Source organism: Mirounga angustirostris, unplaced genomic scaffold (assembly GCF_029215605.1).
Source record: "Mirounga angustirostris isolate CCGP_5_RB_7025 unplaced genomic scaffold, mMirAng1.0.hap1 SCAF_17, whole genome shotgun sequence".
NCBI lineage: Eukaryota > Metazoa > Chordata > Mammalia > Carnivora > Phocidae > Mirounga > Mirounga angustirostris.
Genome location: NW_026991725.1, coordinates 32583298 through 32597903, shown reverse-complemented (window position 1 = coordinate 32597903; position 14606 = coordinate 32583298). Strand labels below are relative to the sequence as shown.

Below are 14606 nucleotides of genomic sequence, written 5' to 3'. Positions count from 1 at the left end.
TTTTTTTTTTTTGACCTCCAAGAAGTATAAGAGCATAAATACAATTACATTTGTTACCTTAGAATGTAACCATGTGGCAAAGGCTGAAGCACAATGAGAGCTTTTTGAGTAGAATTGTTTTCATTGGCATGATAAGTAGCTCAAAGTATTTTATTTCATTGTTAAGTTTTGAATGAATATTTTTAAAAATATTTTTTAGTTTGAATTTATGGTAAAATATGCATAGCATAATATTTACCACCTTCACTGTTTTGGGGTGTACAATCCAGTAGTGTTAATTAAGTATATCCACATTGTTATGCAACCAATCCCCAGAACTTTTTCATCATATAAAACTGAAAATGTGGACCCACTAAACAACTCCCCATTCCCCCCCTTTCCCAACCCTCAATAACTGCTGTTCTGTGTTCTTTTTATTTGAATTTGACTACTTGAGATACCTCAGGTAAGTGGAATCATTTGGTATTTGTCTTTTTATGACTGGCGTACTTGGCTTAGTGTAATGTCCTCAAAGTTCTCAAATCTAAGAGGGCCCGTTTGTCTCTTGTTCACTCGTTGCTGAGTAGATGTAGCCCTTTGGAGTTCCAGCTCATTGTGGAAGGGCCTTCAGTTAGTGCTCTACCTCGGCCAGCCCTGAACTTGGATTTCTGCTCAGGAGATCATTAAAATTAAAGTTCTAGTTTGCCAGAATCACTCAATGTCTTGAGGGCTAAAGTGGCTTCTCTAGAGCTCTTCTCTGGGTTCCTGTTTGCCTTAGCCTCAGCCTGGTTATTCCTTTCCCAGTTGTAAAGCTTGAGTGCTTTCCAGAAGATTTTTTTTTCTTTTTAATATCGAATTCAGTGTTAGTTATTTTCAGCGGAATGGTGGGCCTGATAATAGAACTCACCTTCCCAGGTGCCTCTGCTACCCCCATCCATTCTGGGGCTGGACATGATTAATCTTTAACCCCATTTGGCTTATGACCAAATCAGACTTTTGCTTAAACACGCACCTCTGGCAGGAAATCCTCCTCTGTGGCAACATGAGCTATAGGCCCTCCCCTCACAGGACTCAGGAGCCAGTGTCAAAGCCCAGGGTCCTGTGATCTGCTGGTGGCTTTGGAAGAAGGAGACTTGTTGGGAAGGAAATTTCCTTCTCTGTTCTTTCAGTTCCTGAGGGCTTGATAAGGTGGTCTCGTTGTTTGGAGCTCGGTTATAATTGAGTTGGAGTAGAGGGCAGGAGCTAGTTACTTTTTTAGGATGCTAGATTGTCAGGTGGATAATGAGATGACTCTTAATTTGTCCACACAGCTGGTCACAGGCTGGTGGCTGAGAACTGAGCTTTTAGTCCCTGGGAGAGCTGTCCGTGAGGGAGCACAGGGAGTGGGTACCAGGTCCAGGACAAAGCAGTCATAAAGCCCGTGCGTGACATGCTGGAGGAGGCAGCCTGCTGTGGTGAAAAAGGCATCAGGACATCAGTGTCAAAAGCCCATGTCTAACTGTCCCTCCCTTCCCGCTTCTCGGTCAGTGCCGTGGCCTTGGACAAACCATGTTATCTTCCTGGGGGAGGGTCAGTTTTGCTGGCCCTAGCAGCCAGCCACGGGAGGACAAAGAGGAGGGAGCTTGCAGTAGTCCCCGGGAGGAGGCAGTGACCCACTTGATGGGTTGTCTAGAACCCAAACCATTGACTCTGGTTCCACCACATTCAATTATCTAGCAATTTTGGTCCTAGAAGCAGCTTTTCTTCAATCTAATCCCCTCATTTTGCAGATGGGCAAACAGGACCCTGAGATTTTCTTCTATTTAACAGTAGTAGTGCTGCTGTGGCCTCACAGGGCAGGTTTTATCAATGTTTTATCATATTTTATCAGGTAAAATAGATAAAACACAAACATAAAAATAAGCCTACAAAAAACCCCAATCTGGTGAAGTAGAGCAAGGCTTCGGTCAGTGCGGATGCGGGGGAGTTTATGCTGGATCTCTGCGGCTACTCCCTGAGCCCTGGAGAAAGACACTGGATGGTAAGCCAGACTGTCTGCCCTTAGCTGGCTCCCTGGCACCCAGCTCTCCGTGGGTCCAGCTTGGGCCCTACTGGCTGACATAGGCCTTGAGACAGTCTGATCAGAGAGGAGCAGAGGCCCCTTCAACTGGCAAGTCAGGGGGCCCGACTGTGTGGAGGAGGATTGGGCAAGGAGGCCCCAGTGGTGGTCCTTCCTGGGCAGGTGCTTGCTCATTGTACCGCAGGCTCCTGGATACACTGCTGTTTTCTGTTTTCTCCCTTTGGCTGCTGCCTGGACGGGACTTTGCCTGTGGATTCCCAGGCCATCCCACCCTCAGGGATAGACAGGCCTCTCCACTCTTGCCTTGCTCCCCAGAGGACTGACTCACACTGTTCAGCCCCCAAATCGTGTTCTGTCTTACCTCTGTGCCTGCAGTCATTTGAACTTGTAGCCACCACTACCCGTGAAGCAGCCTCAGAACAGCAGAGCCTTACAGGTCATCCTTTATGTTATTAAAACAGTTTAAAGATTTTATTTATTTATTTGAGAGCGTGCGCGCGAGAGAGAACTAGCAGGAGGAGCAGATGGAGAGGGAGAAAGAATCTCAAGCAGACTCTGCACTGAGTGGGGAGCCCGACACAGGGCTTGATCTCACGACCCTGAGATCACGACCTGAGCCGAAGCATGGGACGCTTAACTGACTGAGCCACCCAGGTGCCCTGTTAGTAAAGCAATTTAAATGAAGCTTATTTTTCAGCCTACTGAGAATTATCAAGTATCAAACTTTTCTTTTTAAATTACCTCTATAATTTTCTTCTTAAATTACACTTACAAAACTAGGTGACAGTTAAATGAAAAACGTGTTGCACTTGGTATTTTTCTTCTTACTAAGCTTACAAACCTGTTGATTTAAAGATAACCAGGAAGGATTGTCCTGGACCTGAGGCTGTGTGTCTTTTTAACTTGCCCTCAGCTCCTGGATTTAAATTGCTTTGTCTGCCCATAAAGATCATTCCCTTTTCCTGAATCTGTTGGGGATAGGAGAGCCTGAGGATCATGGTGAGCATGGGCAAAACTCTGTTGGAAAGTTTCTATGAACATAACTTCTCTTAAGTATTGATGCTAAAAATGTGTAGTTACAGATGTGTCCACGTTGTGACTGTGCTCTTGAATGGTTGTTCTTGTCATCATTGGGGTATTTTCTGTTCTAGTGACGCAGATCACTGCCACCCACGCCCCCACCAAAGGTTTACTTTTTCTCTTGTTGGTAGTATCAGGTGCCAGCATTTTGCACATGAATATTTGACAGAAGACTCAAATATAGGAGTTCTTCAAACTAAAGAAACAAGCAAGCAGCATAACATTGATCGTCTCTCGTAGATTACTTGTGTAAGTGTATTATGTTGGGTTGTATACAATCATCTATAAACATGTAGGATTTTAGATTTGGAAAGAACTCGTGATCCTCCATTTTACAGATGAAGATTCTGAGAACCAGACAAGTTTTGGCTTGTTCAAGGTCCCACAGAGTCAGCTGGAAAAAGAGCAAGTGCCAGGAGCTCTATTTGCCTGCCAGCGTGTATATACCAGCAGCTCCCAAGGCTGCGCTTACACTCCCCAGGATGCCACTCCTGTACTTCTGGTCTCCCCCTGCTCCCCAGCGCCCACCCACCCTCCTGGAGGTAAAGGCCCATCTGGCAGGACACATCATGCCATGCTCCTCTTACACCTTTTCGCTTCTTTCCCATCATGCCCCTTCTGCCACAACCTGCCCATCCATTTATTATTTAATTTAATTTTTTTTTTTTTATTTGAAGTAGGCTCCATGCCTAGAGCCTGGGACCTGAACTCATGACCCTGAGATTAGGAGTCACATGCTCTATTGACCAAGCCAGCCAGGCGCCCCTTCCCCATCAGTTTAAGAGGCTGAGCAGGTATCCTACTTCCCACACTGGTCTTAGCTTCCTCAGAACACCTGAAGTTCATTCCTCAAGTGTGTTTTAGCTCCTTTGATAGGGTCTCTTTCCAGATTGTGGTGTTAATTTCCATTTTGTAGGGTCTGTCATGGTGTGTGGTATCCAGTAAATAGGCCTTTAGTGAATAGGGAGAGAGGTAATGTACTAGATACCGCAGGGTCGGCCTGGTGTCTTCTGTTTTGCTGCCCAGCTTTTCAGGTGTCTGTCTTCTCCCCAGCTGGCTGCTGAGCTCCAGAAGGGCAGAAAGCATAGCTTCCACGTCTCTCACCGTAGCCCTTAACGGAGTTCTTGGTTGGTGATGGGTTACAGCATTGAGACTTAATTTTCCTGCCCTCTGAATCTTGGGTTCAGTTTAAAATATGTTTCCTTTATCCTGAAGCCCCAGAATATGACCATGTCTTCATGGCTACCTAAGTACTCTGCCATTTGGGGAATAAAGGAGCCAACAGGGTGATAGCAATTCATCTAGAGATTTCCCTTTCCACCCTTGGAGACTTCGCTGCTCCTTCGCTGTGGCAAGATAGTATGAATCCTGGTGGGAGAAGCAAGCCGAATATTTGTTAGGATTGCTGGGAAAATAGCACTGGAAGCAGTAAATCATCCTGAGTTGGCTTTTTATAGCTGGCAAACAGTGGTGAAGTTTTTGTTCCAAGATCCTCAAAATCCCCAGGCTGCTGCATTCTATTCCGTTGGACTTCTGAGGTAATGCAGCTAACATCTATTGTGCAGGTATTTCAAGTGTTGAAATATAGAATGGCTGGTAGAAATGAGCCAGTTAAGAGGGAGGAAACAATTACTCAGCTGTTGTGAAGTCAGATCGTATGGCCTTTATAATACCGGTTTGTAGCTTGCTCATAAAAGAGAATGCCTAACTGGGATTTATCTGGTGAAAATTAAACCATCAAACCCGCTCAGGTGAGAAACAGTGGCCATCTGCCAAGGAAAAGCATAATCACCATTTGGAAGGGAGCTTCATCTGTGCTCCAGGGTGCACACGATAGCCTCTCCTGTGCGGAAACGGCTCTCTGACTTCCGGTTTCCTTGCTCTTTCCGCAGAGCCTGAGCCCTCGAGAAGCCGGCGATGACAAGTCTGAATGGTCGCCATGCCGAGAAAACCATTGACATGCCAAAACCATCAGCCCCCAGAGTGCACGTGCAGAGGTCCGTGTCCCGAGACACTATCGCCATTCACTTCTCGGCATCCGGGGAGGAGGAGGAGGAGGAAGAGGAGGAGTTCAGGGAGTACCTTGAGGAGGGGCTGGACGACCAAAGCATTGTAACAGCGCTCGAAGCCAAGGAAGACCTCTATCTCGAATCCCAGGGTGGCCATGACTCCTCTGGCCCTGCCGCCCAGCTCATCCTGGCAGGTGGACTGTCCGTGTCCCCTGCCATTTTGCCCGTCTCCGAGAACACAGTAAAGCTGTTGGAGTCCCCTCCTCCGGCAGTGCGAGTACTAAGTACGGTGCCATTGGCTCTGTCCCCAGGGTCGTCTTCGTTAGGCCCCTTAGCTAGCTCTCCCAGTGTGTCATCCCTTTCTGAGCAGAAAACCGGTTCTTCCTCCCCGCTGTCCTCTCCTTCCAAGTCTCCTGTCCTCTCCTCCAGTGCCTCATCCTCTACCCTGTCCAGCACCAAGCCCTTCATGAGCCTTGTGAAGTCCCTGTCGACCGAGGTTGAGCCAAAAGAACCCCCCCACGCCTCGAGGCACAGGCACTTGATGAAGACATTAGTCAAGTCTCTGTCCACAGACACCTCGCGGCAGGAGGCAGACACCGCGTCCTGTAAACCACCCGACTCCAAGCTCAACTTACACCTGTTCAAGCAGTTCACACAGCCACGCAACACAGGTGGGGACTCCAAAACTGCACCTTCCTCCCCACTGACTTCCCCCTCCGACACGCGCTCCTTTTTCAAAGTGCCCGAGATGGAGGCTAAAATCGAAGACACTAAGCGACGCCTTTCAGAAGTCATATATGAGCCTTTTCAGCTCCTTAGTAAAATTATAGGGGAAGAAAGTGGCAGCCACAGGCCCAAAGCCTTATCTTCAAGTGCTTCAGAGCTCTCCAATCTGTCCAGCCTGAACGGTCACTTGGAAAGCAATAACAACTACAGCATCAAGGAGGAGGAGTGTGATTCCGAGGGGGACGGCTGTGGGAGTGGCCCCAGGGCCTCAGATGAGCCCTCAAGAGAGGTGGAGCCGAGAAGCTCCCAGGTGAGCGGTCTGAAGGACTTGGGCCTGAAGACGAGCTCTCTGGTTCTTGAGAAGTGTTCCTTGTCTGCCTTAGTGAGCAAAGAAGATGAAGAGTTCTGCGAACTGTACAGTGAGGACTTTGATTTGGAAGCAGAGGTAGAGAGTACAGTTGATAAGCTCCCGGATATCCCTCTCAAGCCCGAGGTGCTGGCGGATGATGGTCCAACTCTTGACAGTGAGGACGAGGCCCACTCGGCCGTGCAGCACCCCGAATTACCAGTGAAGACCCTGGGCTTCTTTATAATGTGTGTCTATGGGTACCTCATCCTCCCCCTCCCCCATTACGTGAGCGGACTCTTTCTGGGAGTTGGTCTTGGATTCATGACTGCAGTTTGCGTGATTTGGTTTTTTACACCACCAAGTGCTCATAAATATCACAGATTACATAAAAACCTACAACACTGGAACACAAGATCTCTGGATATCAAAGAACCGGAAATACTGAAGGTAAGTCTGCAGCCGCTGGTGAGCACACGCACTGTCTCCCATACAGCCTGATTTTTAGATCCAACTTCATTTTTTTAGTTGATTGCCATGGGTTTTCACACAAGCAGTGTTTTTAAGCCTTTGAGATCTCTTCATTCTCCGGCCAGGCAAGAGACTTCTCTGGGAAACCTCATTCTAGTTCACGTTTTAGCAATTCACCAAGTTTTTCAAGGATCTCCATGGTGCTAGAGAGTAGCATTTACATCCAGTTCGTATTTCAGTCTCTCTCTAAACTTTCCAGGGATTTGCTACTTGCTGAGGATTTATTATAGCTGAGTCTGCTAGGATTGCGTATTCTTGACACCCTGGAGGAGGGTTCAGCACTCCTGGAATGCCAGCGAAGGAAAGGAGGAAGAGAAGGCAGATTGGTGTCCTGGTTGGCCATGTTGGCACTCCTCCTTCCTTTGTGCATCGTAAGATGCAGGCTGGAGAAAGAGACCTCACTTCCCACTGCGCAACAGTCTTGGGATTTGGGCCCCCCGCCGAGGGTGCTGGGATGATCTGTTAGGGTGCTAGAAGAAAATATTAGAACTTCCATTCACATTTATTTTTGTATATTTAAAAAGCTGCTGTGTTTTGTGTATGTCTCAAAATATACGAGATACAAACGTAACAGCTGTAGCTTAGTTTGTAAGTCATAGGCACATATACACAATTTATATATATACATATGATTTTTTAATTGTGGTAAGATGCAGATAACATACAATTGACCATCTTAACCATTTTAAAGTGTACAGTTCAGTGGCATGAAGTACATTCACATTGTTGTGCCCTCATCACTAACGTCTGTCCCTTGTGCCCCAGAAGCTCCGCACCTGCTGAACAGTAACTCCTCGTTTCTTCCCTCCCTCCAGACCCCAGCAACCATAGTTCCACTCGGTCTTTTTGATTTTGAATATCCGAGTGTCATATAAGTGGAATCAGACAGTATTTGTCTTTTTGTGACTGGCTTATTTTACTTAGCATAATCAGAATTAGTCAGAATTTCCTTTTCTTTTAAGGCCAAATAATAATTCCATTGTGTGTATATACTCCATTTTCCTTATCCATTCCTCCAGCAGTGGACACTTGGGTGGCTTCCACGTTTTAGTTATGCTGAATAATGCTGCTATGAACATGGGTGTATAGATATCTCTTTGAGATCTTGTTTTCAGTTCTTTTGGGTATATACCCCAAAGTGGGACTATTGGATCCGATGGTAATTCTGTTTTTAATTTTTCGAGGAACTGCCGTACTGTTTTCCACAGAGGCTGTACCATTTCACCTTCCTGCTAGCAGAGCACAAGAGTTCTAATTTCTCCATATCCTTGCCAACACCTGTTTTCTGGGTTTGTTGTTTTGGTTTGGTTTTAGAGGGTTTTTTTGGTAGTTCAAAGCTGGTTTCATTTCTCTTTTAATAGGGTTTTTCTCCCTTCTGTTTAAAAAAGTGGCAGCATCTCTTTCTATTGCAAAAAAAAATAGAAACAAAAACAAAAAAGCAAAACAAGGGGAAGAACGCTCTAAGGGTCCAAAATACTATTTGTTTTCTAGTTTCATAAACTTTTTATCTTATTAGAAAGAAATACATGGACAATGTTTTTTTTTTGGTTTTGTTTTTTTTTAAAGATTTTTATTTATTTATTTGACAGAGAGACATAGAGAGAGAACCCAAGCAGGGGGAGTGGGAGAGGGAGAAGCAGGCTTCCTGCCTAGCAGAGAGCCCGATGCCTGGCTCGATCCCAGGACCCTGAGATCATGACCTGAGCTGAAGGCAGACGCTCAATGACTGAGCCACCCAGGCAGACAATTTTTAAAAAACACAGGAAACCCAAAGAAAAAAATTATTTTTTTTATCATACTAGTGGGAAGGGATTAACGATTTTGTTATATATCTTGGTTTTGTTCTTTTTTAAAATTTCTGCGAGTATATATACACCACACGTGTGCATGCTCACTCTTTTGGTTTTGACTTAATGAATCATGTATCTGATTTTTTTTTTTTTTCTTTCTTTCCCATGGCAGTATGTTAGTTATGGGACTTTCTTTTTTAAGAGAAGCTGGTGCTGAGTCTTGAGGATATGACACACTTAAGCTTAGTATTAATATATGAAGTGGAGTAAGAGTGACTCATTATGGTTGCTATGCTTTTAATAGGGTGGTGCTGTGACTGCCTGAGTTACATGCGCTGTAAGTCAGTCAGTATAACTTTAGCAAAGAAAAATGGTACTTCTATATTACTCTGATGCCTAACAATCGTGACATTCAGTTTTTAAAAAAAATTTTTTTTTAAAGATTTTATTTATTTGACAGAGAGCACAAGCAGGGGGAGCAGTAGAGGGAGAGGGAGAAGCAGGCTCCCCGCTGAGCAAGGAGCCCGATGCGGGACTCGATCCCAGGACTCTGGGATCATGACCTGAGCCAAAGGCAGCTGCTTAACCAGCTGAGCCACCCAGGCGCCCCGTGACATTCAGTTTCAACTGGCTCGAGCACTTGACTTATTTAGGGTGGCTTCATTACTGTTCAGGAAAAGTTGTATCTTAGCCTGGAGTCTTCTGTTTAGTGTAGTGGGCTGTTTTTAGAAACCTGGCTAAAGGGGCGCCTGGGTGGCTCAGTCGTTAAGCGTCTGCCTTCAGGTCAGGTCATGGTCCCAGGGTGCTGGGATTGAGCCCCACATTGGCTCCCTGCTCAGCGGGAAGCCTGCTTCTCTCTCTCCCAGTCCCCCTGCTTGTGTTCCCTCTCTTGCTGTGTCTCTCTCTGTCAAATAAAATCTTAAAAAAAAAAGAAACCTGGCTAAATACTTTCTTTATTTTATAAAAGGAACACTACTACAGATTAGAAGGGTAGGTTGTATATTGTAAGCCAAAAATTTCAAATGCAAATGTTCTTTAATTTTACTGAGTTGGAGATCATACTCTGGGGAACCGTTTAAAAAATATGACACTTTAAACATTTAGCAGTGTTGACATTAAATTTAGGACTCAAATGGTGTGATAAGAAAAGGAAAGTATAGTGGAGTCTATCTTTAAGCATCTATTTTGTGTTACATTTTCTCATTGGACATTGTGCTTTACTTTCTGTAAGAAGTAGGATAACACTAGCTATTGTAACAAATTACAAGTTTGTTTCTTGCCTGTGGAACAGTCCTGTTTGGGTATTTCTGGTGGGTGGGTGGCCATGCCCACATGTTGACGCAGGGGCCCAAGTTCCTTCCATCTTGTGGCTCAGCAAACTTTCTTAAAAGGCCAGATAGTAAATATTTTATGCTTGTGGGTCATATAATTTCTCTTGCAATCACTGAACTCTTTATTGTAGCAGGAAAGCAGCCACAGACAATGTGTAAATAAATGGGTGTGGCCCATTTATAGAAACAGGCCTCGGGCTCAATTTCTTGACCCCTGCCTAGGGTATTAGAGTTCTTTGCATCCAGCTGGCAGAAGGAGAGTGAGAAAGCAAAAGAAGGCCTGCCTTCTGATAATGTCTGGACCTGGAAGTGACACACATCACTTCTACTCACATTCCATTGTGAGCTAGTCACATGGGTCCTCCAAAATGTCAGGTGTCCTAGGGAATCTGGGACTTGGCTGGGCAACTTCTTCCCAGCAACAACTAAACACTGTAGAAAGGGGTGTCCAATGTCTGAGGCACAGCTCGCCTTCTCTGCCTCACTTTCATAGTACTTATAAGAGCCCTAGTTATATGTATATCGCCTATCTCCTCCAGTCCACCACAGGCTTCATGAATGCACAGGCCATGTCCATCGTGTTCATCGTTGTGTCCTCAGCACATGGCACATAATGGGCACATGATAAGTACTTATTGGATGAATAGGTGGGTAGATGGATGGATGATGAATGAGTGAATGAATGAATGAGGCTTTATCGGGAAATGTAGGTGGTGAGGCAGTATTGACCCTGTCATCTCCTAATGAAGTTGCTTTTTAAAAGAAATCCCTGATACTTAAGGAAAAAATTTAGTTGGGTTGAAAGGGGTGGTCTTTTGAGAAGACAAAAAGTAATTACCAAAAAGTACAGATTATGGAGAGGTTTTTCTTTTCCCACTGCAGTGGAAAAGCCAAGATGGTCCATCTTTGACAGGATTCGGAAGTTGATTACTACTTAGAAATCTCTGGCAGCAAGTCTGCTCTTCTCTTACCTGCACTCCTACAGCGCTGGCCTCCTGAATTCAAAGGGAGAAAAGATTGCTGGCATCTGCCAAGTAGAGCATTAGAGAAATGGGGATAGTGGCAAGTTCTAGATTTCTGCTCTCTAGATTTACAGCTTTAAGAGTGATGCAGGAGATGGGCCTTGGTTTCTTTATAAAACAGATCTGTGAACCTGTTCCTAGGGTCGGAAAAGCCCCTTTTTGAAAATAGGCTTGATTTAGGGAATTAGCTGTTTTGAATTATTTTCTGTGGAGGATGTAATGGTGCAGTTCTTGAGGGCAGGCATGGAAACTTTAAAAAAAAATCACAGACATGGGTTATAAAACCTGCCTGTGATAAAGATCTCTAGTATAGAGGCCCAGCATTGACAGTGATCCTGCGTACCTCGTGCCCTCAGTAGACTCTCTCTGGGAGCCCCATGAACCAGACAGGCAGGAGGGTTAGTACTCCAACTATTTTAGGAGACTGTGTGTCTTTAAACTTCGGAGCCATGTAAGTTCTCAGTGATGGGTCCAGGACTGAGAGTCTGAGTCCTAAATTGGCTCCATAAACAATTCAGAAAGCATTGCAGTTTTTCTTCAGTGAGACTTCGCATGAAGGTGAAAGGGAGGAGAAAAGTAAAGCTCTTTTGTGCTTTATCCAGGTGATTTTACTGTTCCATCCACACTGTGGACATTTGTATTTAAAAATGACCCTGTTACAGGGGCACCTGGGTAGCTCAGTAGGTTAAGTGCCTGCCTTTGGCTCAGGTCATGATCCCGGGGTCCTGGGATCGAGCCTCGGATCGGGCTTCCTGCTCAGCGGGGCGTCTGCTTCTCCCTCTCCTTCTGACCTCCCTGCCCGTGCTCTCGCTCACTTTCTCTGTCTCTCTCAAATGAATAAAGTATTTAAAAAACAAAATGACACTTCTGCAGTGGTGAGTATATGGGTTGGAGAGTCACAAAGACTGTTAGCAGCCAAGTACTAGCTGTTCTCAAAAACTGATATGTGGCTGATTAGGCCTCATGACCCTCCACCATCTCTCACTCGACCCTGCCAGTCAGCAGCTCTTTCGTCTGGGACAGAAGCAGTCAAAACCTCTGGAAGGCTGAAGAGTTGTCACCAAGTCCACAGAACAGCTCTTAGAACCTCCTCCAAAGCCTGCTTGTTCTTAATGTTTGGGAATTCATACATTATGATTTCATACATTCATGCTGCTGATGAGAAGCAGCAAATAGGAGAAGCGTGGCTACACAGACACCAAGTGACAAGTCGAACTCGTGAGAGCCCAGGGGGAGATCAAAATGCTAGGAGACACTAATTTGACTGAAAGCTTGGCAGTCTGGGTATGTTAGCTCAAGGCAGAGCTTCATGTGTGCTGCAGAGTCCCAGAGGCTTCATTTTGAGCAACAACCCCTGTGTGGTAACCTGGGGTTTTATTTTGGGTGACTAGCTAGATACCCTGAGCTGGGGACCCTGGGAAAGAGTGGGTTTGGGCATCAGGAGAATTGCATTTGGGATGTTTGTTTTTGCTGAGCATTCTTAACAAGTTGGATGCTTCTTCTCTAAGAATGTACTTGTCACAGGAAGCCTGGGTGGCTCAGTTGGTTAAGTGTCTGCCTTCGGCTCAGGTCATGATCCCAGGGTCGTGGGATCGAGCCCCGCATCAGGCTCCCGGCTCCGCAGGAAGCTTGCCTCCCCCTCTGCCTGCCGCTCCCCCTGCTTGTGCACTCGCTCTCTCTGACAAATAAATAAATAAAATCTTAAAAAAGAATGTACTTGTCACTTGACTAGGAGTGTACTTAATTCAGTGCCATTCCTGTACACTGATGTTTCCACATGTCTGTAATGATAAGCTTCCTGAAGATTTCATAAGGTTCTTAGATGTATGTTTGAGTGTATGACTCACGCAGTTTTAAATTATATTCATGGGTAAATTCTTTATCTCAGACTTACAAACCACCCTGTAGAACACAACACTAGAATGTTGGTTTCCGGAGTGATGATCTCTCTTTTTTTTTTTTTTTAATTTTTTCTAAAATTATTTTAATGCAAACATAAAAAAAATCTGTCTCTTTTTAAAAGATATGGCCCATGGGGCACCTGGGTGGCTCAGTCGGTTAAGCATCTGCCTTCGGCTCAGGTCATGATCCCAGGACCCTGGGCTTGAGCCCCGCATCAGGCTCCTTTCTCGGTGGGGAGACTGCTTTTCCTTCTCCCTCTGCCATTCCCTCCCCTCCACCCCGCTTGTGCTCTCTGGCTCTCTCTATCTCTCCGTTAAATAAATAAATAAAATCTTAAAAAAAAAAGATATGGCCCAAGAAGGTCAACTAAAATTACATTTCCACCACTGCAAGACTAATAGAAATGAATTTTAGAGAACCTTTTTTCCTTAGGTTATATCACATTTAGATTTTTAGTAAGAGGGATGGATTTTTTATTTATTTTTATTTTTTTAAAGATTTTTATTTATTTATTTGACAGAGAGACAGCGAGAGAGGCAACACAAGCAGGGGGAGTGGGAGAGGGTGAAGCAGTCTTCCCGCCGAGCAGGGAGCCCGATACGGGACTCGATCCCAGGACTCTAGGATCATGACCTGAGCTGAAGGCAGACACTTAACGACTGAGCCACCCAGGCACCCCAGGGATAGATTTTTTAAATCATTGCAGTCCCTAAATACAGGCTTTGGTTTTGACATGTAAAAATGATTTTGTGAGGAAAACATTATAAATTTTGAGAAGAAATTCAAACTTGTAAATTTACTCTCGATTTCATGCAATTCTTTAAGAAATTAGAGTGTGCAAATCTTAAGGAGAGAACAGCCCCATTACAGCCAAAAGAGACTTGGGTTGCTTTTTTGTTGGTGTCTTATAACCCCCAATACAATAAGAAATAAAACATTTCTTTCTACATTATACTGAACTGAAAATATACTGCTCCCATAATGGGTCACTTGAGTTTTTATGGATGGCTTTTATAAATATGGCTATTTCCTAAAGTCCTTTGTTGCTTGAGAAATACCAGGTGAGATGTTTCAGTGTTCAGTTTATTGTAGAAAATGTCTAGTATATACAAGAGAATAGTATAATGAAACCCCAGCCTCAGCTTCAACAATTATCAACATTTTGCCAATCTTACTTTTCCTACTATTTGCCAGTACATTCTAAAACTGTTCTTTGGTCACCTGAATTGGGTAGATGCTGCCCTAAAGGATGGAAAAGCTGAGATAAAGGCCATTTTGCAGAGTCTGTGGCTTTAGCTGTGACCCCACTGCTTCTAGTGATGTGGACATGAAGGTGACCTTGGAGCAGTCAGTTGGAGGATGTGGATGGTATTGATGCTGGTGCTCCTCTCCCCAATGGACTTTTTTTCCTTCTTGATGGTTTCTTTGAGTAGTGTTTATTTTGAATGTTGACTGTTGGCTTAAGGCTGTCATTCATAGTATGAAGTCATACAGATGTCTGTAGGTTTTTTTGTCTTTTCTGGGTAAAACCAAATTTGTATCTAAAGTTCTGTAAATTTAAGTAGACTGTTCCTGCCGTAGTCTCTAAGTCCATGATCTGTGAGATCATGTTTTAACTGATGATCCAGTTCTAAACCATTAATCCATCAAAAAGGGTCGAAACCTGCAAAGAGAAAAATCTTGCTTATGCTTTAGTTTGGGGGACAAAAGAAAAGTCCCCAAGCTTTTTTATGGGCTTCAGAGAGGATTTTCAGCAGGAGGGGCCTCGGGCCCTGGCTCTGTCCTTATGTTTAGGATTTGTTCCTTCCCTGATAGGCTAGATGAAAGAATG

At 44.7% G+C, this 14606-nt stretch overlaps 1 protein-coding gene across 3 annotated transcripts in view; it reads left to right on the top strand.

The window, feature by feature from the left end:
* The window catches only part of TEX2 (testis expressed 2), a 98689-nt gene that overhangs the window by 35284 nt on the left and 48799 nt on the right, over positions 1–14606 (top strand). For 2 of the 3 annotated variants that reach the window (XM_045888647.3, XM_064583003.1), the window contains exon 2: positions 5011–6649. In XM_045888647.3, the coding sequence (XP_045744603.1) occupies positions 5036–6649 (1614 nt within the window). In that variant the 5' untranslated portion in view covers positions 5011–5035. Of the gene's footprint in view, positions 1–3249; positions 3368–5010; positions 6650–14606 lie in introns of all 3 variants that reach the window. The other variant, XM_045888648.3, reaches the window with a different exon arrangement.